This window comes from Lepeophtheirus salmonis, chromosome 3 (genome assembly GCF_016086655.4).
Source record: "Lepeophtheirus salmonis chromosome 3, UVic_Lsal_1.4, whole genome shotgun sequence".
Lineage (NCBI taxonomy): Eukaryota > Metazoa > Arthropoda > Copepoda > Siphonostomatoida > Caligidae > Lepeophtheirus > Lepeophtheirus salmonis.
Genome location: NC_052133.2, coordinates 24533929 through 24560435, shown reverse-complemented (window position 1 = coordinate 24560435; position 26507 = coordinate 24533929). Strand labels below are relative to the sequence as shown.

Sequence of the window (26507 nt, the reverse complement as noted above, 5' to 3'; positions counted from 1 at the left end):
ATCAATAAAAAAGAGATTGTTTATTGTAAGAATAGACACACAAAGAAATTATTATAATAGGAACAAGTTTATCTTTTAAGTTATAAAGATAGATGGCAATAATTTGCAATTGAATTAAAAACTAATTAACTCTGAATTGATAAAAAACTTGATTTCTATTTCAAATAATAATGAATCTATACTTAACCCAAATCTTAGAATTACACTCAAGTATTCATACAAAAATTGGGACTTATTCTTAAAAACAATTTTATTATTTATAATAGCGGACATGGTACACAAAAAAAACGTCTTAGATAACCGTTGTAGATAGGTTTGATTTTTTTAAATTCCTTTGCAATTCATTATTCATCAGAGTTCTATTATTATTGTTACGAAAACAGTATCATGATTTTTTTTTAAATAAATAAGTAAGGCTTTAAACGAGTAGTTTCGAACTGGGGCTCCTTGGGGCCCTTGTGTTCCACAATGCAATCTCAAGAAATTAAATAAATTGAGTTGTTGGTATGTAGAAATAAAAAAACGAAAAAATACATGGAAAATAGTGTTGTCTCAGTCCTAATTTATTCGGTCTAGTGCAGTCTTAGTACCGGTCCTTCGGAATGTGAGTACTAAAACTGATTAGGTAACTCTAACAATAAAAATAATGTTTGGAGAAGAGTAGTTTATCTGGCTTGAAGTTATTCGGAAGCAGCTATGAGGGAAAGATAATACACGCGAATCCTGCTCCATATCTAGTAAGGACATAGACAAACATTACTCTGATGTCGATCCTTAATTCTACTCTAAGACCAACAAGAACTTACATTTATGACTCCCAAAAAAAATCAATAAGTGTTACATTCTGTCTTCATATACAAACCTAAGCGTAAGCGTCGTTATTTTATACTAAGATGTTCTCTCTTCAAGAATTAAAGAATAATGATAACAGCTTTGGAAACTAAAAACACTCTACATATTGCCAACTAGAAAAAAGTCTTAACAACCTCTAATGTCATATCATACACATGTATACAAATCAACAATACATTCGATTGAACATATTTTATATGCTGTACGATGTTATAAAATGCCAAGAAATGGTTGGAAATGCCTACTCTAAACACTTAGAATACTGCATATCTGTTTATTTGTAAATATTCATGTTACGGAAGATGTCTTTACATAACATCTAATAGTGTGAATCATGACTCGCATATAAAATCCTATCCAGTATCAATGCAAAAAGAAGATTTTTTAGAATTATGATTTAAAGATATTTTTTTTATATCTTTACTAGAAGTAGCTTGTGTCTGTTCATTTAATGGTATGCATGCCTTTTAATCAATATGATTGTTTCCCTCTCCCCCTTCTTTTCTTCATATATATTCCATATTTATTTGCAAAAAAGTAATAACATTGAGAAAATGTTATTTGTGGAGATAAATAGTTTTTTATTTTATGTATATATTTATCAATTGACGGACCAACAACTATTGACAATTAAAATATACAATTTAACTATATTAAAAACATTCTAAAATGATATAAAGTTGAAAACGAAAGTAAAAAAAATGAATATGAATAAAATATTGGCAAAAAAAACCCCTCATTTTAGTAAATGATTTTATTTTATTTCATTCGTACAATGTGACAGTTATTTTAAAAATTACCTCAAAAGAAGATAATATATTTTTTTGAATATCAATTATATTTCACATCGTAGTTGTCAGATATTAATTAAAGTAACAAGTTTTAATTAATTAAAAACCAGCCCATACATGTTGTCAAATCTATTGTTCCTTCACATATTTTAATTAATTCTTAAATAACAATAATTATTATTACGAATTCTTATCGATTCAGTGTCAGTATATACATAGTACGTTGGTATATTCCTTAATTTACTGGAGTGACTTGACAAAAAAACGTTTATATTTTTAAAAGAAAGTGAAAAAGGAAGCATTTCAATTATGATTTTTCATCTCAAGTCCAACATACGAGTACAGGTTGCGGCATCATAATTTTCTTTTCCCAAAAGGCAATAAAGCAAGTTTATTAAATCAAAAAAGATATATTATGAGATATGTGACGTCCCATTGTCCATACACTTAATAAACCCCATTTCAGTCTTTTAATACCCGGTGATTTTTTCATTTTTTGTTTCATTTCTCTTTAAATAACTTTTTATTGTGTGGTTTAAATGGATAGTCATGCTCGTCCAAAAATATCGAAAATTTAATTGGCAACATATAATTGTGGAGGATTAGTTAATTAGGTAATTGGTTCTTGGCGATTCCGCAAAAATCTTAAAAAATTGTTTTTTTCCAAAATAAATCCGATTCTAATTACTCGATTTGAACAAACTATAAAATAATTGAATACACCAAATATGAAAACATTAATTTAAGCTCTCCAGAATATTATTTGTGGAGATTTTTGAGTTCAAAACAATTTTAATAATTTCATATTATGAAGATAAATTGAAAAAATTGTTTATTGTTGTATTAGAAATTGAAACAATCAACTGATTTTCATAAATTTCATCTACAAAACTCAAGAAATACATTGCTATTAGTGAAATTTTATACAACATTATGTCAAAATATTTTTGCCAATATTTATTTTTAACGGCAAACTCACACGCCTACGACGCTATTATTTCTACAGCCAGATTGCCACACATTATAAAGAAATGAAGTTATGCTGGCGCACCCTATATAAATAAATGTGCTTACCGTCATGATGAATGGTTGGATCCAGAAGGATTCCCGCAAAGCATGTACATGTTTTGGAAGATCCTTGATAAACGCATTCTCGTAGAGTTTGTAGTCGATTCATATGTATGACTGTTGTGGTCACAGTGACGACTACACAAACAAGAGCTGAAAGAAGGCAGAATGCTCCACATATTTTGATCTACAAAATAAAAATTTCCACATTAGGTAATTGTTGACATTGAATTAACTTTGAGTTTTTTGTGTGAAATAGGTCCAGTTTGAAATTCACAATTTTGCAAAAGGGATAAAACATTAATTATATTATTATGTATTTCGAGAGACTAGGAAATTGTCGCTATCCTCGCGAGAGTAAATTTTAAAAGAGAGACAACATATCTGCTGACTGAGATCAATAAATTACATAAATTCCATTTTTCAGTTATAAAACACTAACTGACAAATTTTTAAAAGATCACTTTTTATGTTCATGTAATTTCCTGGTATTAAAAATGTACTTTTTAAATTTGTTAACAAAATCATCCAATAAAAAAATTGGAGCATTTCCACACTAACTTACTATCTTGCCTTGAATATCTATTCAAAGCACTCTAACAATGGTTAGTGAGTAGTCTGTTTTGATTGATGAATAACAGAAAATATTGGTGTAGAAATAATACTTATTGTGCAAATTTTCCATCATTGTTGGATCATGTTTTGTTTTTTTAAGCAGAGCAGAAGTTAAATCATTAAATCAAGGTACATATTACTCATATTTATGAAAATGAAAGTTAGTGTGGTTTGGATGAACAGGGGAGTATAGTGATTATTGCTGGCTAATACGTTTTAATTTTCTAATACTTTATAAAAACAATAATATATTAGAGTTTATAAGCAAAATTTATTCTGGTAAGGATGTCGACAAATTTTCACATCACTTTTTTTATTCAAAAATCTAAAACCTAATATTAACTATGTATTATTTACATATATGTTAGGTATACTTTCAAATATTTACAATTCATATTAATTATAATCTTGTAATACTTTACAAAATTTATTTCTTAAAAAATAGATTTATGGTTTCATATTATTTATAAACAGGTAATAAATTAAAACAACGAATAGACCGCACAATTTTTTCAATAATGAAGCAGTTTCTCTTGCTTGATCAAATATTTATCGAGAACTATAAAAAAGAGGCAATTAAAGGATATATTATTCTGTTTGGTGTTTCCTCTCGAAGAACAGAAATTTCTGAAGAAAAAAAGGCAATAAACGCGTCTCTTAGTTATTATAAGTCATTTATAGCACGGAGCATGACTGGTAGCAAGGTTGTTAATCTTAATGATATAAGATCTATACTTATAGCCGCTGCTGAAAGGCACGCTACATTTACTTTGAAGATACCAAGAGATGAACGCAAATATTCTTGAAATAAAAACCTTGTTGGTGAGAGAAAAAAAAAGATTTATGGCTCCATTTTATTTATAAATAGGTAATAGAATACAACAACGAATAGACCGTACAAATGCATACAAAAAACGTGTTATTAGTAATATTGAGGAAATATTTATTAAGGTCAAAAAAAAAAATCTCTCAATTTTTATTGCTCAAAAGGATTTAAAATAAGATTGATGACCATGACTGTTGAAAAATGGGGTTGATCAAAGAAAAAGTTATCTAATTAACAGTTCTTTTGATATATTTTGTGAAATATTGGACTCTTTTTTTTATTTCAGGGTACAACATGCACTATTTTTTATGTAAAATGGACGGCGGAAACAGAATATCAAAAAATGATCGCTATACCTTATCATATTAATAAGAAATGAAACATCTTACACTTTACTGGACAACCTGTTGAAAAGTCTCAAAAATAATGGAAATCCCATTACAAACATTGGTTCCAAAACTGGTACAAAATTATTGGTACAGTGACAAAAATAATATAAATGTAATTCGAATTTGTCTTAAATATTTTGTCCATCGACTTTGTGGTTGGGTTTTATATATATATATATTTTTTTTAATCATAAAATAGAAAATTGCATTGTATGCTGTTTTTACTAAGGGAAAAATGAAGAAACACATTCCAACATGCACTGTATAAGAGATGCAAAATTAAACCCCTAATCAATTTATTTTTTCAACTTACCAAATAACCATTACGATTCCCTCTTCGACCAAAACAAAGAACCATAACTCCTGTGAGTATTAACTGTAAAGAAAGAATATAAAAATATATAAAAATGAGGAAAAGGTAACTTCTCTTTTATATTAAAACCAAAAATTTGCATTAAAATACACCAATCCGCAATGCAGATGTACATATATATATATTTAGTGTGATTTTGTTTAACGTCAAGGCATATATCATACACATCGTATTTATAAAATGTCGAATATCTTTTTTTATTGTATAAATTTCCCCCGTATTTCTTACATATGTATTTTATTTTCTTCTCATCTATTTTGAAATATTTTAATGCAAATTTTTTTGATTAGAATATATATATAGATATGTATGTCTATATATATACATGGGAGTGTATAGTCATATATATATCTACGTATGTATTAAAAAAGCAGTAAAGATAAAGAATTTAAATATTTTAGATATGTATATTTCTTGGGTCTTTTTTTCGTCTTATCTAACAGTAAGACAGAAAAATACGGATACACATAGTACCTATACAAATATTCTAGTGTTGTTCCGTGTACCCGGACTATTTCAATACATTAAAGAAAAGAAAAAACGACTTGGCAATCACGTAACGCCTCAAATTTCTGACATGCCCCTCGCATCCCACACGAAATTGTGATTGATAAAAAGCAAAAAGAATAGTTTTCTTCCAGAAAAATGATTAAAATACAAAGTGAGGGAATATGTGGATTACATCAAGAGAGAAGAAGAAGCTACAGGACTACGTTCAACAGGTGCCCAATGAAAATGAAATGCAATCAAAAAATGATTCCAAATACTAAAGGGATGAGGTTGACCAGAAGTTCAACACAAAGAGAGCAGGACTCATGAGGAAATCTTGAGGAATCTACTTCCAGCACTTTGTCCCTGTTTAAAAAAGCTCATAAGAAAAAGGAAAAGGTCTGTGACCTGTTTTTCGAGAAAAAAAAAGACTAAGTTATTGACTGGCTTAGTCAACTCTATTTTATTGCCAGATTGTGTATTATTTTATCAATTATTCTAATCAGTTACGTTTGAAAAGGCTCCTCAGAAGGAATGAAATACGTTTTTTGTTTACTGAAAATATTAAATTTTTTCCCAAAATCCATCAAAGAGAATTGTTGGTTGTCTTACTCCAAAAATAATCTTCTATTTTTTATTATTATAAAGTTATCAAATTTCTGAGTAGCCCCACTTCAAACCAAAAATATGCATACACTCCTATAAATGCTTGTCAATTCCCCTTAAGAATATTTTTAGTCGAAAGAATATCAAAAAGTAGCAAAAAAAACGATGCCTAACTTGGTACTGGAACCAGTAATGAAATATTGGTACCTTGGACAACACTAAAATACATTTTTAGTATTACTATTCTCTTATTTAACAAAAACATACAATAAATAAGTGGAAGGAATCATTCATTAAATAAATGAATGGGATCCTATGTATTGTATGTGCGTGAGTTCTTGTATGATTTTTCAATTCAATTAACATTGTTTTCCTTCTCTGCTTATTTAACAGAGAATAAAAACATTTTTTCAATATGTAACAACTAAATATGTAAATTAGCAACTCCAACCAGAGAGACCACAAGCTACTAGTATCCATCCAAAACACCTCGAAACCCGTTTTTTACAGTCACTTGTGTGATCCGACAATAGATATGAATATTACTATTAAAGGGTAATTACGAGTGATTTCCTTTTTGTATGAGTATTTATGTATTTACAATTGATAACTAAAATAGTAAAGTAGTTGATAGTTTCCTGTGACGCCATCAAATATCTTGAAAGCGCGGGAAAAAATATTGACAATTACGTCACATATAACTATAAATCGTTAGTTTCCCGCTATCAACAAAAACAATAGAGTCAAAAGTTGGGAATGGAGTAGTTTCATAAGAATAACGTCATATATTTATGTTTTGTAATTAACTTTCAAAAAGGGGAGAACCAATGGCCCCCTTGGCCTTTCTGTTCTAGCCCAATCAGTAACTTAGGTTCATTATTTAGTTGCATTAATTATTAAGTTTTTCTGAAGGTTCTTAATAATTAAGGTATTAGACTAGAAAAATAAATCTTCATTAACTTATATTTCAATGAAATTTACGTATATAAATATACTTAAGAGTTTAGAAAAATCAAATTAAATAATTTTCTAATCGAATAAGAACATAAAAACAAAATAAAAATAGAAAAAGAACAAATGAAATTAATTTTCTTTTGCGTACAAAAATATTTTAATCATCAAAGAATCATTTTCCTTCAGACTCTTACAGTGATCCTTCGTATTATACAAATTTGTTAAAAAGACAAATTTAGCATCTAGTAATAAGTAATCAAGTTATTTTTATTGAATAGTCCTAAAAAAAAACCTTCAAAAAATAAAAGAACAATCAAATATCTATTAATCCCTCAAGATTAACTTTTTAAAACCCTCAGTCTTTATATACATTTATATATTTTCCCTTATCCTCTGAAGATTATCCATAATTAAATGTATTTTATTTTTCAAAAAGAAAAAGAAAGTAGTAACCTGGTTGATTTAATTATTTTTACTAAATCTTATTTTAGTTTGTACTAATTAAAATCCAAAGACTTTCATATACATATATGTTTTTATACAAGTGTTCATTAGCCAGATGTAGTTTTCCATAAATTCTAATCGAGTAAGGATGTCCTGCTTTCTTTTTCATTTCTCCCTTTCTCTCTCTTTATATACATAATATTTCAGAGATTAAAACTCTGAAAAATAAAGATTTTTTTTTCATATTCTTTTTTAACTCCTTCTAAAGGAATAAAATAGAAGAGAAATATACTATGAGTGTTGTTATTCATTTATTCAAAAGGGAAAATTTGTTTATTCTGTTTCATAACCATATGTACGCACATAGATATATAAATCCTTTTGTGAATTAAGTGGAACAAATGGAACCCATTACAATCCAAATATATATATTCACACTCTATAGCTTCCATCCATTACTATTTTTTTCTTTAAAAAAATACATTTGGGTCAATTGCCTATTTGCGATAAATGTTTGGAAGGAAGATAATGTTTAAGAGATGGAAAGGGCAGTTATGTTTAAGTACAAGGGTATAGAAATATGGGTTAAGGGTCGCATTAATCTGCTACTACTTATCTCAACATTTGATATTTCTTCCATAAAACAACTGAATTCAGGAATGAGTTGTATAGTATTATTTAAATCATATTTTGATCACTATGAATTTTATGAAAAACATTAGAACATATTTTTGTGATTAATATAGAATAAATTATTGGTAGTCATATGTAATTAATTATTACGGAAGGCTAACTCTTTTGCAAAATTCATATTCATAAACAATTATCAGTGATATCCCGATGTATGTAGATCGGTCTTTAAACAAGGAACGATCATTTCCTATTCGGTACATAATTTATTGAAATACATAACTATCAATTCTCGCAGATTAGTTATGCAACACACACATTTAAATAGTTTTAAGTACTTATTTTTCTAAACTTTCATTGCTCTAGGTAGGGTTGTCCTACTGTTTTGAAAAGAGGGATAGTAACCCTGAGGATTTGTTGTAGATTTATATCTTTAAGTCATTGTTGGACTCAGATTAGAATTGAGGATCGACATCAAAGTAATTTTAACCTATGTTCTTCTTAATTTCCGCCTCCCCCATCCCCCTTATCACAGCTAGTTTTAGTTGATCTAATGAAATGTCATGACAGCTAAGCTGTTCTCCTAAAACATTCTTCAATCTCGTATCTTTACATACAATCGATGGTATCTCTTGAATTCTGCTTTATTTTTTATAATATTTGAATTTATTTTATTTATTAAAAAAAGTGCAATAATTCTAATCATGAGTCAAATAAAAGTATACAACGTTTAAAGTGGTTAGTTTACTTATAAAATTGCATATATTGCAAATGTAAAAATCTCCTGTAGTCATATTTAAAAACGACCAAATATAAAGTGATGAAACTGATAAAATAACCACCAGTCTTTAAAAATTAGAAATAAAAAAAAACATATCCTTGTAGATACACATATACCTATATAAATATAAAATAAATAATAGTCACTTTAATTTTTGGGTTTAAAAATATAGATAATTTTTTTCTTAAACAACCATAGGCATTATTATTTATATAGTTATAATGGGCATTTTTTGATGAAGTCTTTTTTTTATTTAATGTATATACTATTGTTAATATAATATAATCAGTGATTGATTAATTTATCTTTAAGCTGCATTATGTTATTTCTTCTTTATTAAATAAAAACTTCAAAAATAAGTCTTGGAAAAAAAATATTTTTGTAGAATTAATCATCGGTAAACTTTTTAATACTATTATTCTTAGAATCATATCAGAGATTAGGTTTCTAAAATAGTAGTATCTTATCGATCATTTACTTATTTATATGTTATACTTGTAAAAACCACAAAATAGGATTACAAGTTCTTGTAAAACCAACTAAGAATAAGCAACAGTGATGTACATGTTTCTTACTCAGTTTGACATTATTTGATTATCATTTTATATAATATATATCTGGATTGCAAACAGTTTTACTTCTTTATGTAGGTATAAACAGAAAGTACAAATGTAAGTTTAAACAAGTTTATTTTTTTCTTTTAGAAGAATTAATCTGTTTAATAGAATTTGACAATGATAGAATATAAGGGAGTTGATTTTTTTTAAGAGGCTATATTTTTGCTTTTAATAATAATATTCTTCCGTATTTTGTAGATTGAAAATTGTTCTACTCATGTTATTAAAGTATATTTTTTAAGTCAAATATTATTATTACTGCTTTGCTACAGAGGCGCAGTTAGTATATTTAAACTATAGGTTAAGAGTGTCACTGCCTAAATATTGTAAATTGTAAGGGGAAGAGTAGGTTGTTTTAATAGAAAATATAGAGAGGGAAGGTCTGAGCATTACGATATCTCAAATGTATCCTCAATGAAGGATTGTTCAACATTAATCTACTATATCAACTGATAGCATAATAATCAATAATTCAAATGATTGAAGTTATATTAAAAATTTGTAAAAAGTAAAGATTTTAATTTTTATAACAGTGGATTGGGAAGTCTAAAATAAAATACATTTATGTTGTCAAGAGTCCTATTCCTCGAGTATCAGTCGATTGGCAATATTAGATATTGATGAAATTTACAACAGACACTTATTCTAGGGCATTAAAATCCCAACTATATATATGTGGCCCATAAACACAAAAGCAAGCTAGAATGATTTTTTTAATAAATTTAGTGTGTACTACATTTGAATTCTGAGATAAATTGTCATCAATTTCTATACAGAAATTATTCTTACTGACCTTATACACGCAAATTGCACTTAAATTAGCCAAAATTAATTGTCAAAATAAAAGAATGAGAAATTGATAGATTTTATTTGATTGCCATATCGGGGACAATTTAAAGATTAGATATACTTTTTTATGTTGACACACTATATATATACAAATTTACATCAAAGTTGTATATTAAAATCATATCTATTTTTTTATCTGTTTGTAATAATGTAATTAGTTTTAATTAGCTCAAACCTAAAAAAAGAGAAAATAGTCAAGAATCAGATTTGATGGGAAAAAACTAATTACAGATTAGTAATCAGTATAACAATTTTTATGCGATTAAATGTTCTTTATCCGTTCCCTTGTGTTATTTTATATTACAAAAGTATCCTTCAATCTAGGGCAATGTGTAGAACTCTTTGCCATAGATAAATTTATATTATATTTTGCACAATTTGTTCTTGAGGCAAAATGAACAATTTTGGCAAGTTAGGATTGGGTAACTTTGTCCATTAGATGCACTCTCATCCCCATTTGTTCAAAATACTAGATAATTATAAATCCATAAATTTATATTAGGCTGTGCCTTGCTTTTTAATGAGATGTCAGAAGTAAAAGGAAAAATGACGACTGGAGTATGTATGTAATAGCAGACTCATATAAAATTTTTGCTTTGTTTGTGTATCATTTTTCTTTCAGTTCTATAGCTTAAGAATATCTTAAGTTACAACAAAGACTGCTTGCTTTCATACATATATATGTGTACAAGTATATATTTACATTTTTTATGTATGTAAGCTCAGAATGAAAAATAACACATGAGAAGTGGTCTAATAAGAATATAAAAATAAAACTTTGTTATTTTGTATATTTTTATGTAGGATATGAAGAAGGAAAAGCACAAGAAAAACTTTTGTGTTATTATACTTTTTCAGAACAAATTGTTTTTTATTGTTTTTATTATTAGTATCTTAACGAGGTCTATCCTTTGAAGAACAATAAACTTAAATTATCAGTAAGGGAATTATCATAAATGACGTACACATATAGAGGAGGATAAGGAAAGAAGGAGCAAAGAAATAGGCAATGCACCTCCTTATTTTTTTTTAGTTGTATGATTATTATTATGATAAAAAAACATACCCATGTATTATTGATTTATTCAAGAGGCAAATGAATATATGGATCCATAGATCCACTTCGATAAACCTTTTAACAAATAAATTAAACTTTTATTTTATGAAAGAGGGATTTTTTTTTTTTTTTAATTTACCAAAAAGTTGAAATGAATATAGGAGGGAAAAGTTTTTCTTTTAAAAACAATCAAATGAAAGTTAGTATTGGGAGTTAGGTAAGAGTTAAAAGTAGACCCATGAGACTTTAATGAAAGGGATATCTTCTACTTCCTACCGACTTTCAAACAAATTTGTTTCTTCAAATCATCATCCCTTAAAGAGGAAGAAAAAAAAAAAAATTCTACAAAAGTAACAAACGATGATTGCTATAACTTGTTCCAAATTGTGTTATGATAGATGATAGAAAAAATCTGTTATTATATTTAATTACATATCTCATAGAATGTATCAAACAAAGTTACACCCAAATAGTATAAATTTTATCATATTATTTTATTTATTTCAACCGGCAGCGATAAACAAAGTCTATAAAGGTCAACTTTTTTTATAAAACATAAAAATTATCGTTCTTAATAATAGCAATGCATTTATAATGCAAATATTAAAGCATAAAAGACAAAAACATAAAAAAAAAAAAAACGCGACAGTGCAGAGGAAAAAATAAAATAAGTGTTACACAAAAAAATAATTTACTAAAAATCGCTTGAGGTCAGTCTAACTTGTAGAGGCCATTTAAAATAGAGAGTAAGGAATAAAGTTATAAGTTTGAAATTTGTACCAAGGTTTTATGATTTTATTAAGAAAATTTGCGAATAATTTTTTGAAATATTTTTTTAATTTAAATCATGGATTAAAAAAATCAAAATAGCATCCTGATGTTGCTCTGCAAGGGAGTAAAGCCCAGAAAGTTTGCCAACCAGTTTGTGTGACCCCATATCTGAACTTTACAAGTTTTTTTTTACAAAGAGAATATTGTATTGTTTCTAAGTAATTAGAAACAATAGTACACAATTACAATAAAATCAGGGATGAATCAAATGATCGAAGGACATCATAAAACTATTGAAGCTATATTTATAAGATAGGGGATTTGAAACTTAATGCAAAACACTTGACATACTATTGAATGAGATAACCAACAAAAAAAAATCCTTCCCCCTTTGATAAAATGCCAGTCAAAAAATTTATTTCTCTCCATAATGTGTATGTATGTAGTTGTAAAAGACTATTAAGGAGTGGAAAAGCCCTTCAGGTTTTGAAAGAAACATATAAAGAGAGAGAGAGAGCAGATCACCCCTTTTCAAAGGACATTGATCCCAATCATATTCTTTTTCTTGCTTCTTGAGCATTTCTTTCCTGTATTTTTTTCTTAATTGAAATCAAATTAACAAGACAGGTGCTACTATCACTTTTCTTACTGTTTTTGTTTGCTTTTGTGCTCCACTCTCTTTCTTATTTAGGAAACATTATCAACTATGACAAACTTGATGAGTAGGATGGTAATCAGGGAAAACCAAAAAGATATGTATGTATGTAAACATACGTATACGAGCCATTTACTAATGGTAAGGCAAATAACCCCTACTATTTGTTTACTACTTTCCTGTTCCTTTCTATCCAGGGAAAGGGATGTGCTCTGATATCCTAAATATCTAACTACCAACAGGATATCAAACATTATAACCACATCCATCCTTTATACATAAGGTTTCAAATCCTTGATTGGAGTAGTTTGATACTTTTTGCCTCAAAAACTCCGTTGCTTCTATAAGTGGAGTATCGGTCCTTCCAGTCCGGTCCCATTAAGTTCATTTCAACTTTACGGTCCTTGAAGAAGGTAAAATCGATCCCTCGTGACGTCATTATTTTTATTTTTTAATAGTTATGTTATCTGACAGAATCAATAACTAAGTAAAAATATAATTTGATTGTTTTATATTGCATTATGATGAAAAATAAATATTTTTTCCAAGATATGCGCAATGATCTTAATACATATCTCATATGGCTCAATGAACAACCGACATGTTTTGGAAAAATTCCAAGGGCTGACAGTTAAGGACCGGCTCCAAAGATCACAGTCCTAAGGACCGATAAGACCGTTTATAAGACTGGACTGGACCGAATAAATAAGGACAAACGTAGCACTAACTACTACTAAAAATACATATGTAATTAATAAATGTGAATTTCTTACTTATGACTTACGAACGAGTGATAAAACAGCAAGTCTTTTGAAAAATCACAAATACAAAAATGTATACTTCTAACCGTCAACTCAAATTTTTAAGAGTATGATTCCTTTTAATTAGAAATGAACAAGTCATATTATAGTGTCAAAACCATTTATTTACCGAGTGGGCGTGAAAGGGTTAGATACCCAGCAAAGGTATTCCCATTACCAATAGTCTGTATTAGTGCATGAATTACAGGTATGATGCAAATAGTTAAATAAATAAAATAATGGTTTCAATACAATTAATCATTCGTTAAAGATATGATACATTGAAGATATAAATAATTTCTATGATAATAATACTATCATCAAAATCCATTAAAACTTGTATCGAATATATATATAGTCTCAACACTTCAAACAGGGGTTTACGGAACGTAAACTATGTAGTTTGAATAAGGCAGCATTAAAATGTTAGGTAGACGTGTATGTAATATGCCTGCGTGCCTTCTTAGATGGGATGTCAATCGGTCCCATCCAGCATCTAGTCCATGTTATCAGAGCTTGAAAATACGTCTGATTTTTTAGAATGCCCTCATTTCAACAAAATGTTATATTAATTTACCTCAGATAACCCATTGATTTAGTAAATTAAAATATTAAGATTCTTCAATGAAACGGGAATAGTTGCCATTATTTTTTATTTAGGCCTAATCGAAGTATTTATTATTGTTATAAACACTGGAGCCTGGATAGTCGTAATCAATAGATGATTACATCATTGACTGATATCAATGATGACCTCATTTAAAAAAGTGGATTGTTCTAGTATGGGAGCACTTTTAAATCCGACTGGAACGCATCGTTAAGATTTAGGAGGAAAATGGAGGATATACCTAAATGTGGAGCCACTATATCCCTATTATGGAGGAATATAGGTCTATAGGACTAAATTATTTACTTTAAATTATACATAATTTAAATGGGTAAACTTGTAGGAGAAAATCCAATAAACTATAATATTTGTTTTTCCTAAGATAATTGTATTCATAGAACTTCCTCATAATTAAAAAAAAGTAGGTATAGTAATAATTAGCAAAAAAAAAAAAAATTTGTCAGATAAAGAATTATCAGATTCTGATATTTTATCCTTCAATATCAATTGAATATATAATTTCCAATCACTTTTTTTTTTAAATAATTATAGCATTTGTTACAAGATATACATTACATAATATGTATGTGTGTTAGTTCAACCGAGTAATAATTGGTTGTAAAATGTAATTAGTTAGATGGTTGGAATGGATGTCATGATAAGGAGGGAGAGATTATAAGAAATATATAGTGTATATAAACGAAAGGGTTAAGGAAGAGAAAATGATGGTAGGGAAATTTTTTTAAGCCCACGTAGTGATTTTTCAAACAAGAGAAGAAAAAAAACCAAATATTTAATTGAATATGCCAAGAAGATGAAGAAAAATACATACATGTTTGTAAGTAGTTTGAAAAAGGAGAAGGGGAGGGGGAAATGATGAGTAATCTTAATTAAAGTTTACATACATGTATGGACATTCACATCAGAGATAAAGTTCATTTAACAACTTCACTTTTTTTTACACCTACGAGAAATTTACAGGAATTTAATTATATATAATCCAGCAAAAATTAGCTTTTTCATCACTTACTAATTAATTATTTTGTATTAGAAGTCGGATTTAGTTATTGAGTTACAAAGAACGGGACCCAGGAGTTCTAAAAACCAACTAGGCCACTATTAGTTTTTATAATAAAAATTGAGAATATATTATGGGTAAGACTAGAGTGAAATTAATTATTTATTCTTAAATATATATTTAAGAAATACTTAAATTACATAGTTATTATTATTTATTAATAGTATCCTATAGTTTACAAAATTATTTTCCAGGATCCCACTTAAAAAAATTCAGGGAAAAGAGAAATCCTAGTAAGCACTTATGTATGAAGAAACTAAATAAGATATTGGGTTTTGAAATATATATGTAGATTTGTATGAAATATCCCCTGTTGGTATGTTAAAAAAAATAAGCCAAAAAATGTCAGGATAGCCCTGATAATTAGAAAATGATTAGAAAGAAAGCAGCTTAACTCTAACGAGTATGATTTTTCATTAGATTAGCTAAAAACAGCGATGATAGAGAAAAAATAAAGACAAAACTCCTCTCCATTACTTGCAGGTACTTATACTTAAAACTACAGATGTGAAAACTGTAGATTTTTTTTAAAGCTCAAGAAGGTGATCTGCAAGATATGTGGTATTGTGAATTATTCGTTCCTTTTTATTTTAAAAATAAAAAAATATTCTTGAGGAATTAATACTACTTTTATTTAGCTATCTCTGTCAGCAGACACAACAAACCATTTCAACTATCTGCAATTTCGACTATCAAAAGAGATAAGAAAAATTTGAAAAAAAACTTAGTAGATAGTTTTCTCTATTATTTTTTTCCCCCAACTGTTAATTATTTATTAATTGCTATATGTTCTCTGTCATTCATGAGTTTAAAAACATGAGGTCCCATTGTCGGGACATAACTAATTTATAATGGATAAATATTGAACAAATAATTATATAAATCAGAATATCGATAGATGTCATATAGTGTTGGGAATGAGCACTTATAATTTTGAGAGGCATCGGGCTTAATCATTTACGATACCAAATATTGAAATGTGGAAAGTACAGTTCTTTATTATTCATATACAATAGATTGTAATCCGATTTAGAGTACTGTCATCAATTAATTTTAATGCACTATGACGGAAAAAAAAATCCATACCAATTGAAGAATCAATATATCTGTTTTTTGATAATTTTAATCGTGTACTGTACGACGATTTATGTCGTTTTATATGCACATGTTGTTCCATAAATGGAACAAACTTAGTTCTTCATAATTAGTGTTGATTTCGTAATTTAAAACTTTACAGCAGTTATCTTTATCAAAAAAAATTTGATACAGAAAATCGACCCAAGATAAAACAATCATACATTTAAATGAAAAAAAATAATACTAATAACAGTTTCTAATAATATAATTAAAACGGTTCAGATCGCCAACTACCTAAAAAAAATTATACACTAGTTTAAACCTATATATTTTACTACTTTATGTATGAAAAGTACCTACTAAGACTTCATTCTTAACATTCATAAGATATTTTTTTACATATGAACACATAGTTAGAAAAGAAAGAAAAACATCTTTGAATTTTGTTATTGTCGTTTTAATCCATATTCGGTTAAAAAATGTTTCACTTCTTTAATCGGCCTTATCATCTTCTCATCATCTTATCAAAATATTCGATAAATACACTTTATCAATAAGATATAATTTCATTTTATATATTTTTGGAACATTTTTTTAGATCTTCAATGACCAATCCAAATTTGGGAAGGCGTTGTTGTTATGTATATGAAGAGAAAATTCATTAAGATTAAGGTTCAAAATTATTTATTTTTTCTTGTATTTTTATTTATTTTTTTGTGAGAGAGATAATATAACTAGCTATTTTCTAAACAAGATTACATTAAACTTTTTCTCTCTTAATTTATGGTTGAAAGTTAGGAAAGTTTTGTACAAAAATGAAAAACTATATATCCCAATATTAATAGATTTGAGTTACTTTTATGTAGGATAACCTCAAAATACGAACAACATCATATATGTAGTCCAAGTAGTAATAATCACATCCTCAATTTTTTATTAAAAAAGAATTAAGGTACACATTTATACGCAAGTATTCTTTTAAAGAACAGGAATTTCATCTGGTGAGTAAAATGTATTTGTAAAAAATTGATAAGCTACCAATAAAATACCTTTAAAAAGTATAATATTAAATACACTTTTTTCAGAAGAGCATAGTTTTTTATAGAACAAGGCCAATGTTAAACATTTTGGTTAGTTCTAGATATCCATTTTTTTCACGTCCAATATTAATAGCAATACTGTTACATTTGACTCGTTTCTAAGAATAAGGCTCAGGTATCTCATTCACAAAAGTTACGTTGCGGAGTTGAAAAGCTACAAATACAAAATATAACTTGATACATTATGTTCAAAAGAAAGAATCAAAATAGAACTAATTAACAACTTTTTTTCGACACACACACAAATTGCATAGATATATCTTTTGATAGTTTTTGCACGTGCGTTACCAAGGAGTAGCAACAAAATAAAAAAAGAACTTTCATTTAGAAAAGTAAAATTAATAATTTTAATTTAAGATATTAGACATTGTCTATCTAAATATAGGTCTGTATATGTTATATATAAAAAAAGACTATTATTATCTTCGGACGGGCCAAGAAGTGTATATAGCATATATGTGTCTATAGCTTCTACCTTTACTAATCCACTCATGTTTTATTAGATAAATATATATTTATAAAAGAAACCATCCTGTATCTATTATTATTGTTTATTATAAAAAAGGTGGCTTCCTTTAACTCTGTTAGGTAGGTTGTTTAGACCCGTTGCCAAGATTTACGGACTTCTCCATGTTTTAACCACTCTGTCTCCCCCATAGAAAGTTTTTTTGTTTTTTTGTTTTTTTCATATCAGAATATGATGATGATTATAATAAAAATAATGTTGGCTTCCCTATTGATTCTAATTTTTTTTTTTTTGTGCATCCCCTCAAAAGTCATTATTTCCCATCAGAAACATAACCATATGTAAGAGGCGGTGTCTCTCAAGATATATATCAATACCTTGTAACATACACACATTTGTTTCTATGAATTCAAATGAGTATTATTTATTTATGTAGACAACAAAGCCTCTAGGCAGTTCTTATATACATACATAAATCTCTCTTTTTATATTGCTTTATTTGTTCCGCACAATGTAGACTTTAAGCAAATATTGTTTATAACGGGTTGACTTCGTGATTGTATGTACAAGGGAAAAATATTTCACATTTGAAAATGTGAAATATTTTTCTTCAAGATAAACATTTCATATAAGCATAAAAAAACTCGCTTATTTTATGTACAAACAACTAACACTTATATTGGTCATTATAACAGTCTAAAGAGAGATTTTTTTTTATTCGTTGTCCCCTTGAGAAAAAATAGTAATCGACTAAAAAAAATGTATAAAAAACTTGCCTCATGATGGAGAAAATAGGACACCCACAAGGTAAAAGAAAAACGACAATAACTAGATATACGTGACACTTCAGATTAACTCATACTCTTTTTCTGTCTTTCTTTCTCACACTATATTTATTTATTTAGAGTTGTAAATTATAAGCACTTTCTGTGTATGTATATACAGAAAAACAAATTTTTTGTTTTGTAACTCGGACAATACGATGAATGTTTGGAAGGAGAGCCGCTGAGATTTCATTACATTTAATTAGATTAGCCGCCAGCGTCTAGCTAGGATTTTGGGGAGAAATTACTTGAATACCGATCTCCAATTTTTCTCTGAGTCCAACTTTTTTTTTTTTTTTTTTTATTAATTTGGGCTTTTATTGAAATTTAAAATTTAATACAATAATATAAAGATTAAAATAATAATAAAATACATCAAGAGGGATTGCGATAAAATTAATCATGAATAAACGTTATAGTTAAAAATTAACCCCCTAGATCAAAGCCCAACCCTTCAATATTAACATCGTATGTTTTTGACAGACTATATAAAATTATGCTAATGTCTACCCCTACAAAATATGAAAGGATAAAATTAAAACAGACAAACAAACAACAACTATGCCTTCAATGTTCTTGTCCTCATCATCAGGTATCTTCTTACTAAACATTTAAGGGTCGAGCAGAACTTACAGGACCATTGTGGGAAAAATTGAACAATGTCATTCTCTATCCTCGTAACAGGGGATCCTTAAGGAAAAGGCTGCATATCTTGCTGAAGATGCAAGGAAAATTTTCCTCAGAGAGTGAAAGCTTATTGGAGACTCAGAAGTAGGGCAGCTAGCTATATATGCTTTAGCGCTGTCTAAAGTAAAGCAGGCAGCCCTAGTACCTGGTGTTGCCTTTTCCTTCCATTTGAGTATTCCAAAAAGAATGTAGGCAAACGAGGTCTGGGGGAGGTAGTCACTCAAATTAAAAAGACCAATATTCAAATCGAAGAAATATCGAAGACCAGATAATGCCGGGCATCTTGCAAAGGCATGGAGGACTGAGTTAAAAAATTTCCACAGTCCCTACAGGGAGAGTTGAAGTAATTACAGCCTGTCGAAATTTGGAACTGAGACGTAAATTTCATATCTTCCTTGACAAAAGTGAGAGACTCCATTATTACTTTTTCCCATTTTTGCGGCAAGTCAAGAAGATCAATATAATTTTGACAAATTTTCTTTGCATTATGTTCTAAGGGAGTCTGAAGTAAAGTCTTTAAATACCAAGGTATAGGAGATTTATGAAAATTAGCTGCTTTTAGCAGAGGGGAATAAAATTTTCCAGACTTAACCCTTGACTTGAGTCCAACTTGGATTTATATGTAGAGCTCCCTAAACAATCATCAGTGTTATTTTTTTGTTTTTCATAGGACAAGTAGTTTATAGTAGGCATGGGACCCGATTAATCGGAATCGAGATTTTTTCTGGAATAGGCAACAGGAAAATAATGTTTAATTTGTGATTTCGATTCTTATGTATTATTATTTAAACAAATTATTCGTATTAACCATTTGGATGGAGGCCCCCGTAAATTGGACTTGAAATTCCCAAAATTGATTGTCACAATAAAATAATGAAAAACCTATAGATTTGGTTTGAATGGCCGTATCAAAGGCAATGCAAGTTTTTAAGACAAAATGAAGGTTTTAAGTCTTATAAGTAACATTTTTGTGTATTATAACTCATTCTACAAGTTTGAATACAAAGCCTATAATAGACTCAAATATTTCTATGATTTATTTGACTGTATGTACTTATGAACTTAAAAAAATGTGGATATTTTCTCATTTTCTTATTTTTTTGTTCAAGATAGTTTTATTGTTGACGTACGAAAGTTTTACATCAAATATATCTATTTAGGAATTTATTTGTTCAAAAATGGATACAAAGATCATTGAAGTGCATTCATCTAAACATCTCGAAAGCAAAACGCACTTACATTTATATTTATGTAGGTATATGTATACATATACGAGTATTTGTATGTTCAACAAATAAGTGATATTTATATCACAATGAAGCAAATATCTACTGAAATAATATATACAATGTATGCAAATAAGCTGTTGAGATACTTTTCATATTTACAAAGATTTGATACAATCCTTTTTTTTCCTTTTATGTACGTATATGAATAATAAATAAAATATACTCAAAGTATGCTTATGCGTCCAAAATTTGAATAAACCAGTGATTATTAAAATAATGACCGTATTTGATCATATTTTTTTTTTTAATTTGGGAAAAAAATAATAACAAGTACTTTCTACTTGACCTAGAAACACAGAACCAAAAAAAGCCAACATTTTGAACAACAGGTAGATATATAAATAACTTTATATATGTATATGGTTATGCTAAGGACGTTGTCCTATTCCATATTGTATACTTCTTTACAAAAAATATCCCTCAAAAGAATTTATCTTTCAAAAATCCATAAAGAGAAGTAGATTTTGTCTGTTTACATTTCTGGTGATAGGTCAAAGAATATTCAAGTGTTCAACAGAATCAATTAAGATGATATGATGACTTAAAACATTTTTTTCAATCAGAACTTACACATAAAAAAATATTGATTCCTTAGAATAAATGAGAACCACGTAAAGATATAAAACATAGTTTGGGTCTGACAGATTTTCTAATTCAGGTAAGATATAAATTAGTTAAGCCCATAGAGTCACATATAACTGATACAACTACTTTAAAAATCAACATTGAGTTCAGGATACTGAATTTTTCCTGCATTTAGAGTTCAGGCACTGAAAGTTATATAAGGGTAATAAATTAGGAACGCAGTTAGAATGGGGTGCTTAAAAAAATCTGGAGGGGGCAACTGGGATTTGTTATAGGCAAAGGAGGCAGTTGTGCGTTTAACTGTTAATGAGGTCACAATATATTTTAAAAAGTATTGATTCGACATGCATTAGAGTTAGATATTTTAATATTTCGAATTTAATTTATTCAATTACTCATAAAAAAGATATGTGAATTTAAGCTTGGCAGATTTTTGTACATTTTTTCCCTATAAAAAAATGTATATTACATTCTATATACCATGTTATAAATATCTACATATTCTTGATGACAATAACTATCAATATTTAAAATGAATTTAATACTTTGTTCCTGGACCAATACTTTGTTATATTATAAAATAAGGGTCTATATATACTTGGCACTGCTCTTTTTTTTCTTTTGATTGGATCTTAATTACGCAGAGTAACATTGACATTTTCTACCTATGTCTTTCCGAGTTTTTGAGTCGTGATTGCACAAAAAATTAATTTGTTTGGTGTTATTTAAAATTGACCCGATATTTTTCTCATAAAAATCCTCAGAATTTTTGATTTGACAGAAAGGCTTTTATTGTAAATTTTCAAAACACTTATCAATCGAAATTCTTAGTTTTGGCATATTAAAGTTTTTGCTTTGCAAACATTTCATGGGTGGGTTTCTCCCATTGGTTCGTAAAGTGTTAAAAATAAAACTATTTCTGTGGCACATTACCCTTAAAGAGAAGTAATTTACTCCATCTCCCTTTCTTAAACAAATGAAGAGCTTATAATACTTTATTAACTCACTATATTACAAAATTTTCTGTCATTAATAGGAGCCATTAAGCAAATGGCTTGCTAATTATTGTCATACTCAAAATATGAAAGTGTAGTTAATTATAATAAATATATTGGTATTATTCTATAGTGTGTATTAAAAAAGCTAAGTTAATACCTGTTAAAAGAGATTTGTAAAATCAATAATTATATAGCAATGGAACAAAAGAATAATTTCCAATATAAAAAGTTTTATGTTTTTAGTATATAAAAAAGTACGAAATGACAATGCATAAGTAAATCCTATTCGAAGATTACTTAAATCCACGTATTTATGTTACAAGTATAGAATAAATTGCGTAAAAAAATAGAAATTTAATATCATTACACGTTTGAATTACAAGATTTTGACTTTGACAAGGAAGGCATAGATAAAAAAAATCTTTACTTTCAATTTATATACATTTTACAAAAATAATTGAATAAAAGTAGTAGTTTAAACGATTCAATATATTTATCAGGATTTAAACATAAAGGATAAAGATAGCTTTTTAACAAACTTATTAAGGAAATAGATGAAGAGTAGCAAAATGTTTATAATAAAATTTATCTTTTTTACTCAATAATAAAGTAACAAGCGGTATATTGAAATATACAAAATTCAGCTTTAAGTATGAACCTCAAAATAGCTCTTGACATACTTAACCCGTCAACACAAAAGCAAGCTAGAGTGCATTGTGTCAAAGTTAAGTATGTATAACTTTTTGTATTCGTCGACGAATAATAATCGTGAATTTTTATGAACAAGTTATTCTTATTGACCTATTGTAGACACCAAAAGTTGCATTTGAAGTAGCCAAAACTAATTCTCATACAGATTGAATAATAAGTTGATAAATATTATTGTAATAGTTATAAAAAAGTCCCCATACGTTTAATGCATCAAATGAAGATACTAAATTATAAGCAAAATTCTTGGGTATATTAACTTATGCCACAAAAATTTGAGTACAAATTCTACAATTGACTCAAATATATCTATTAAATATTTGGCTGTAAATATACATATATGAAGTAAAATAATAAATTTGGGTGTTCTCTGAATTTTTGCTCAAGATTGTTTTTATATTGACACCCCATATATAACTAATAAATTTCCATATTTTATTTTGAATCCATTATGTACTTAATTGATTCACTTCCTTTAGTGTCAAATTAGGCTTTAAATGTGACGATGAATAAATATTTTCCGAACTCCTATTTATAGGGATATTTTTCAGATTAAAAGCCCGAAGAAACTAATTCCTGTATAGATTGTTAATGTAAAAATAGCCATAATACAAATTGTAGAGCACGAATTTTTAGGGTATTCAATTTTGAGAAAAATAATTATAATTTATTGTATGCTTGTTCCTCGCATATATGGCCCGTCATCACAAAAGCAAACTAAAGGTAGCACAAAAATCACAGTCACAATGAAAGAAATGGGAAACAATAGTTTTTGTATTTGAAGACAAATTAAATTTCATAAATAAAATAAAGGTTCTAAACCGTTGTTAACATTCTATGAATTTAATTACAAATCTTATTAAAAAACTGCAATATGTCAGGGTTGAGTTTTAAAATGATGACGTGAGGTGAAAATTCTGCATTGTGTATTTTGTAAATAAAGGAATGCCCTACCATAATTGAAGGAATATATGTTGGCAGAGTTTGAAAGTAGTGAAGTGATGAGGTGTAATGACGTAGTAAAAAGAAAATGACTCCAAAAAGGACACCAAGAAGAATGCAGACCCCTCCACAAAGAATGCAGAGAAGAACATATTTCTTTGTGATTCGTTTCCACCAAGTCTTTTTGAGATCTTCATGACTTTGACTACTACTTGGATGATGATGATGGTGGTGTTGGTGATGTGAAAGAGGAGCTCGTTCTGAATAGAGTCTGGAGTCTACAAAAGAAAAGGAAAAAAAAAAATATAAATATTTGTTTATTTTTTGCATGTAAAATTAAAAGAAGATCAAAGATGTTTTTGAAGAAAAAAGTAAAAAAATTAAAATGCCACGTTTATAATAAAGAAAAAAACAATATGTTGTGAGATGAAACGATAGAAAAGTTTTCGGATGTCATACCTACTTAATATAAATATCATGTAGGTATAAATTTTTTGAATGACATATATTTAGTGGGTTTGAGCATTTCTTTTTATAAGTAGGTATATGTTTGGAACGAAATATAAAATCAAAGCATGAATAATCAGTTCCATAAAATAACATACATATGTTATACTAACAAGAATTGAGCAAAAACTATAATTAGTTTTGGGATATGAATAAGTGTCGCTCAAATATGAAGTATTCAAAAAATCTATGTGCTGCCAAAAATTGGTTTTCAAATAAAGATAGTGTAAATTTTAAATCAAAAATGAACATTTTAAAGATTTTCTAAACAATTAATAAACCTACATTTTTTGAAGTCTATATATATCAAGTATTTTTCCTTCTCTAGGATCGACCGAGTATCCAACCTACGCACATTAAGTTCAAGAGAATACATTCTCCGGAGTGCGTTGTCCATTGAACGACATCGTTCCATATTTCCCCTTCTCTGATTTTTGCAAAATTTTAAAATGTCAAAATACAACCATATTTTTAATGACACGAGTTTGCCTAACCAGTAATGATCTAGACAAATGTGTAAGTGTGCCACAAGTACATAAGTATATTTATTCTATATCTCAACCATTCTTTTAAAAATCCAAGTAATATAAGAGATTGAAATTAGTAGTACAATGATGACATTATTATTCCCAAGTATGGAGCAATTATTTATTATTTAATAGTAGAAATATGTTACTTACTAACAAAATATCATTTAAATTCAAGAAATTAACATTTAAGATACTAATAAGACGTAAGAATTGAGATAAGGATTGCTGAAAAAAAAAAGTATAGCACAAGTTGTTTCGTGATATAGTTTGAATGCCATTGTTTTGAAAAGAAACTTTATAAGATTGTAAAAATGACAAGCGTTTCTCTAAAATTTTATTCTTTATTGTTTTGAAATTAAAATTGTTTATTCAAATGGAGAGCCTGAACAACAACACCACGCAACCTTTGTGCATATTAATTATCCTTATTAATGGGAATATTTTTAATATATGTTATTTGCAATAAAACGCTTTAATTTTTATGTATACTTTGCTACAGATCTTAATGTACAAAATACATCTTAAAATATTCAAGATGAGATATGAATATTTCAATTACATGTGCTACGTATTCTTTGTTAAGCCTATAAAAACAACTTTATTTTGCGAGGTCTTAGAGGGTGTTATGTGAAACTTACTTTAAAGTAATTTGTCTAGTAATTTAAACACATTCATAAAGTTGCAATTCATTGCAATTAAAGTGTAAAGGCACTTGATTATTTCTACCTTAATATCACCATAGAATTTCAATATGAGTACATTTTGTTTCTGGATATAATATCAAATTATTAATTCAAGGAATAAAACATGATATTAATAAATAAAAATATATATGTATATACTCTACTAATATACGAAAATATAAAATTCTAAGTTTTTCCTAAAATTAAATACATGCACGAGTATTTTTTTGGAAAAAGTAAAGAAATGGTTAAAAGAGTAAAAAATAATTAAGTATAAAAGTTAAAGGTTCATTTATATATTTTTTTCTAATTATATTATAATATGTGTTTTTTTTCTTTACTTGAGCTGCAAAATATGTGGTTTAAAAAACTTTTGAAATATGAGTGGGGGAGGGGGGAACTTGGTATAAATGTATATATATATATATTTTTTTTTTCATTAGTACCCAAAAATATTTACATTTATTTACAAAAAAAAAAAAAAAAAATTACCTATGCCTACAATAGCTAAAATGATTTTATGGTTTCACAACAGAGTGATATTCATTTATTTATATGGTGCAAGGATATGATATTTGATATTTATCTCCGGGTTTTTTTCTCATGATATGTCACAGTGCGTTTTACTTAGTGCACAACTTTATCAAGGATAGATGATTGTGCTGATTAAGCTGATACATTATTATTTCTTGAGAAAACTAATTAAAAAAAAAATTACATACATAGGTTTATAGTGAGTGTTTTAACTAATAAGTATTACACACATATATATCTGTTATTTTAGATGATAATGCAAAATAAAGCCCCAATATTGTATTTCTTTCTTAGACCAAATCAACTATTAAAAGAAGAAAAAGAA

General features: G+C 27.7%; 1 protein-coding gene across 13 annotated transcripts in view; it reads right to left on the bottom strand.

Moving 5' to 3' along the window:
• LOC121114753 (uncharacterized) overlaps positions 1–26507 on the bottom strand; it is a 170333-nt gene that overhangs the window by 21596 nt on the left and 122230 nt on the right. For all 13 annotated transcript variants that reach the window (XM_071887205.1, XM_071887208.1, XM_040708805.2 and 10 more), the window contains 3 exons: positions 23941–24206; positions 4855–4917; positions 2718–2898 (listed from right to left, as the gene is read on the bottom strand). In XM_071887205.1, the coding sequence (XP_071743306.1) occupies positions 2718–2898; positions 4855–4917; positions 23941–24206 (510 nt within the window). The remainder of the gene's footprint in view (positions 1–2717; positions 2899–4854; positions 4918–23940; positions 24207–26507) is intronic.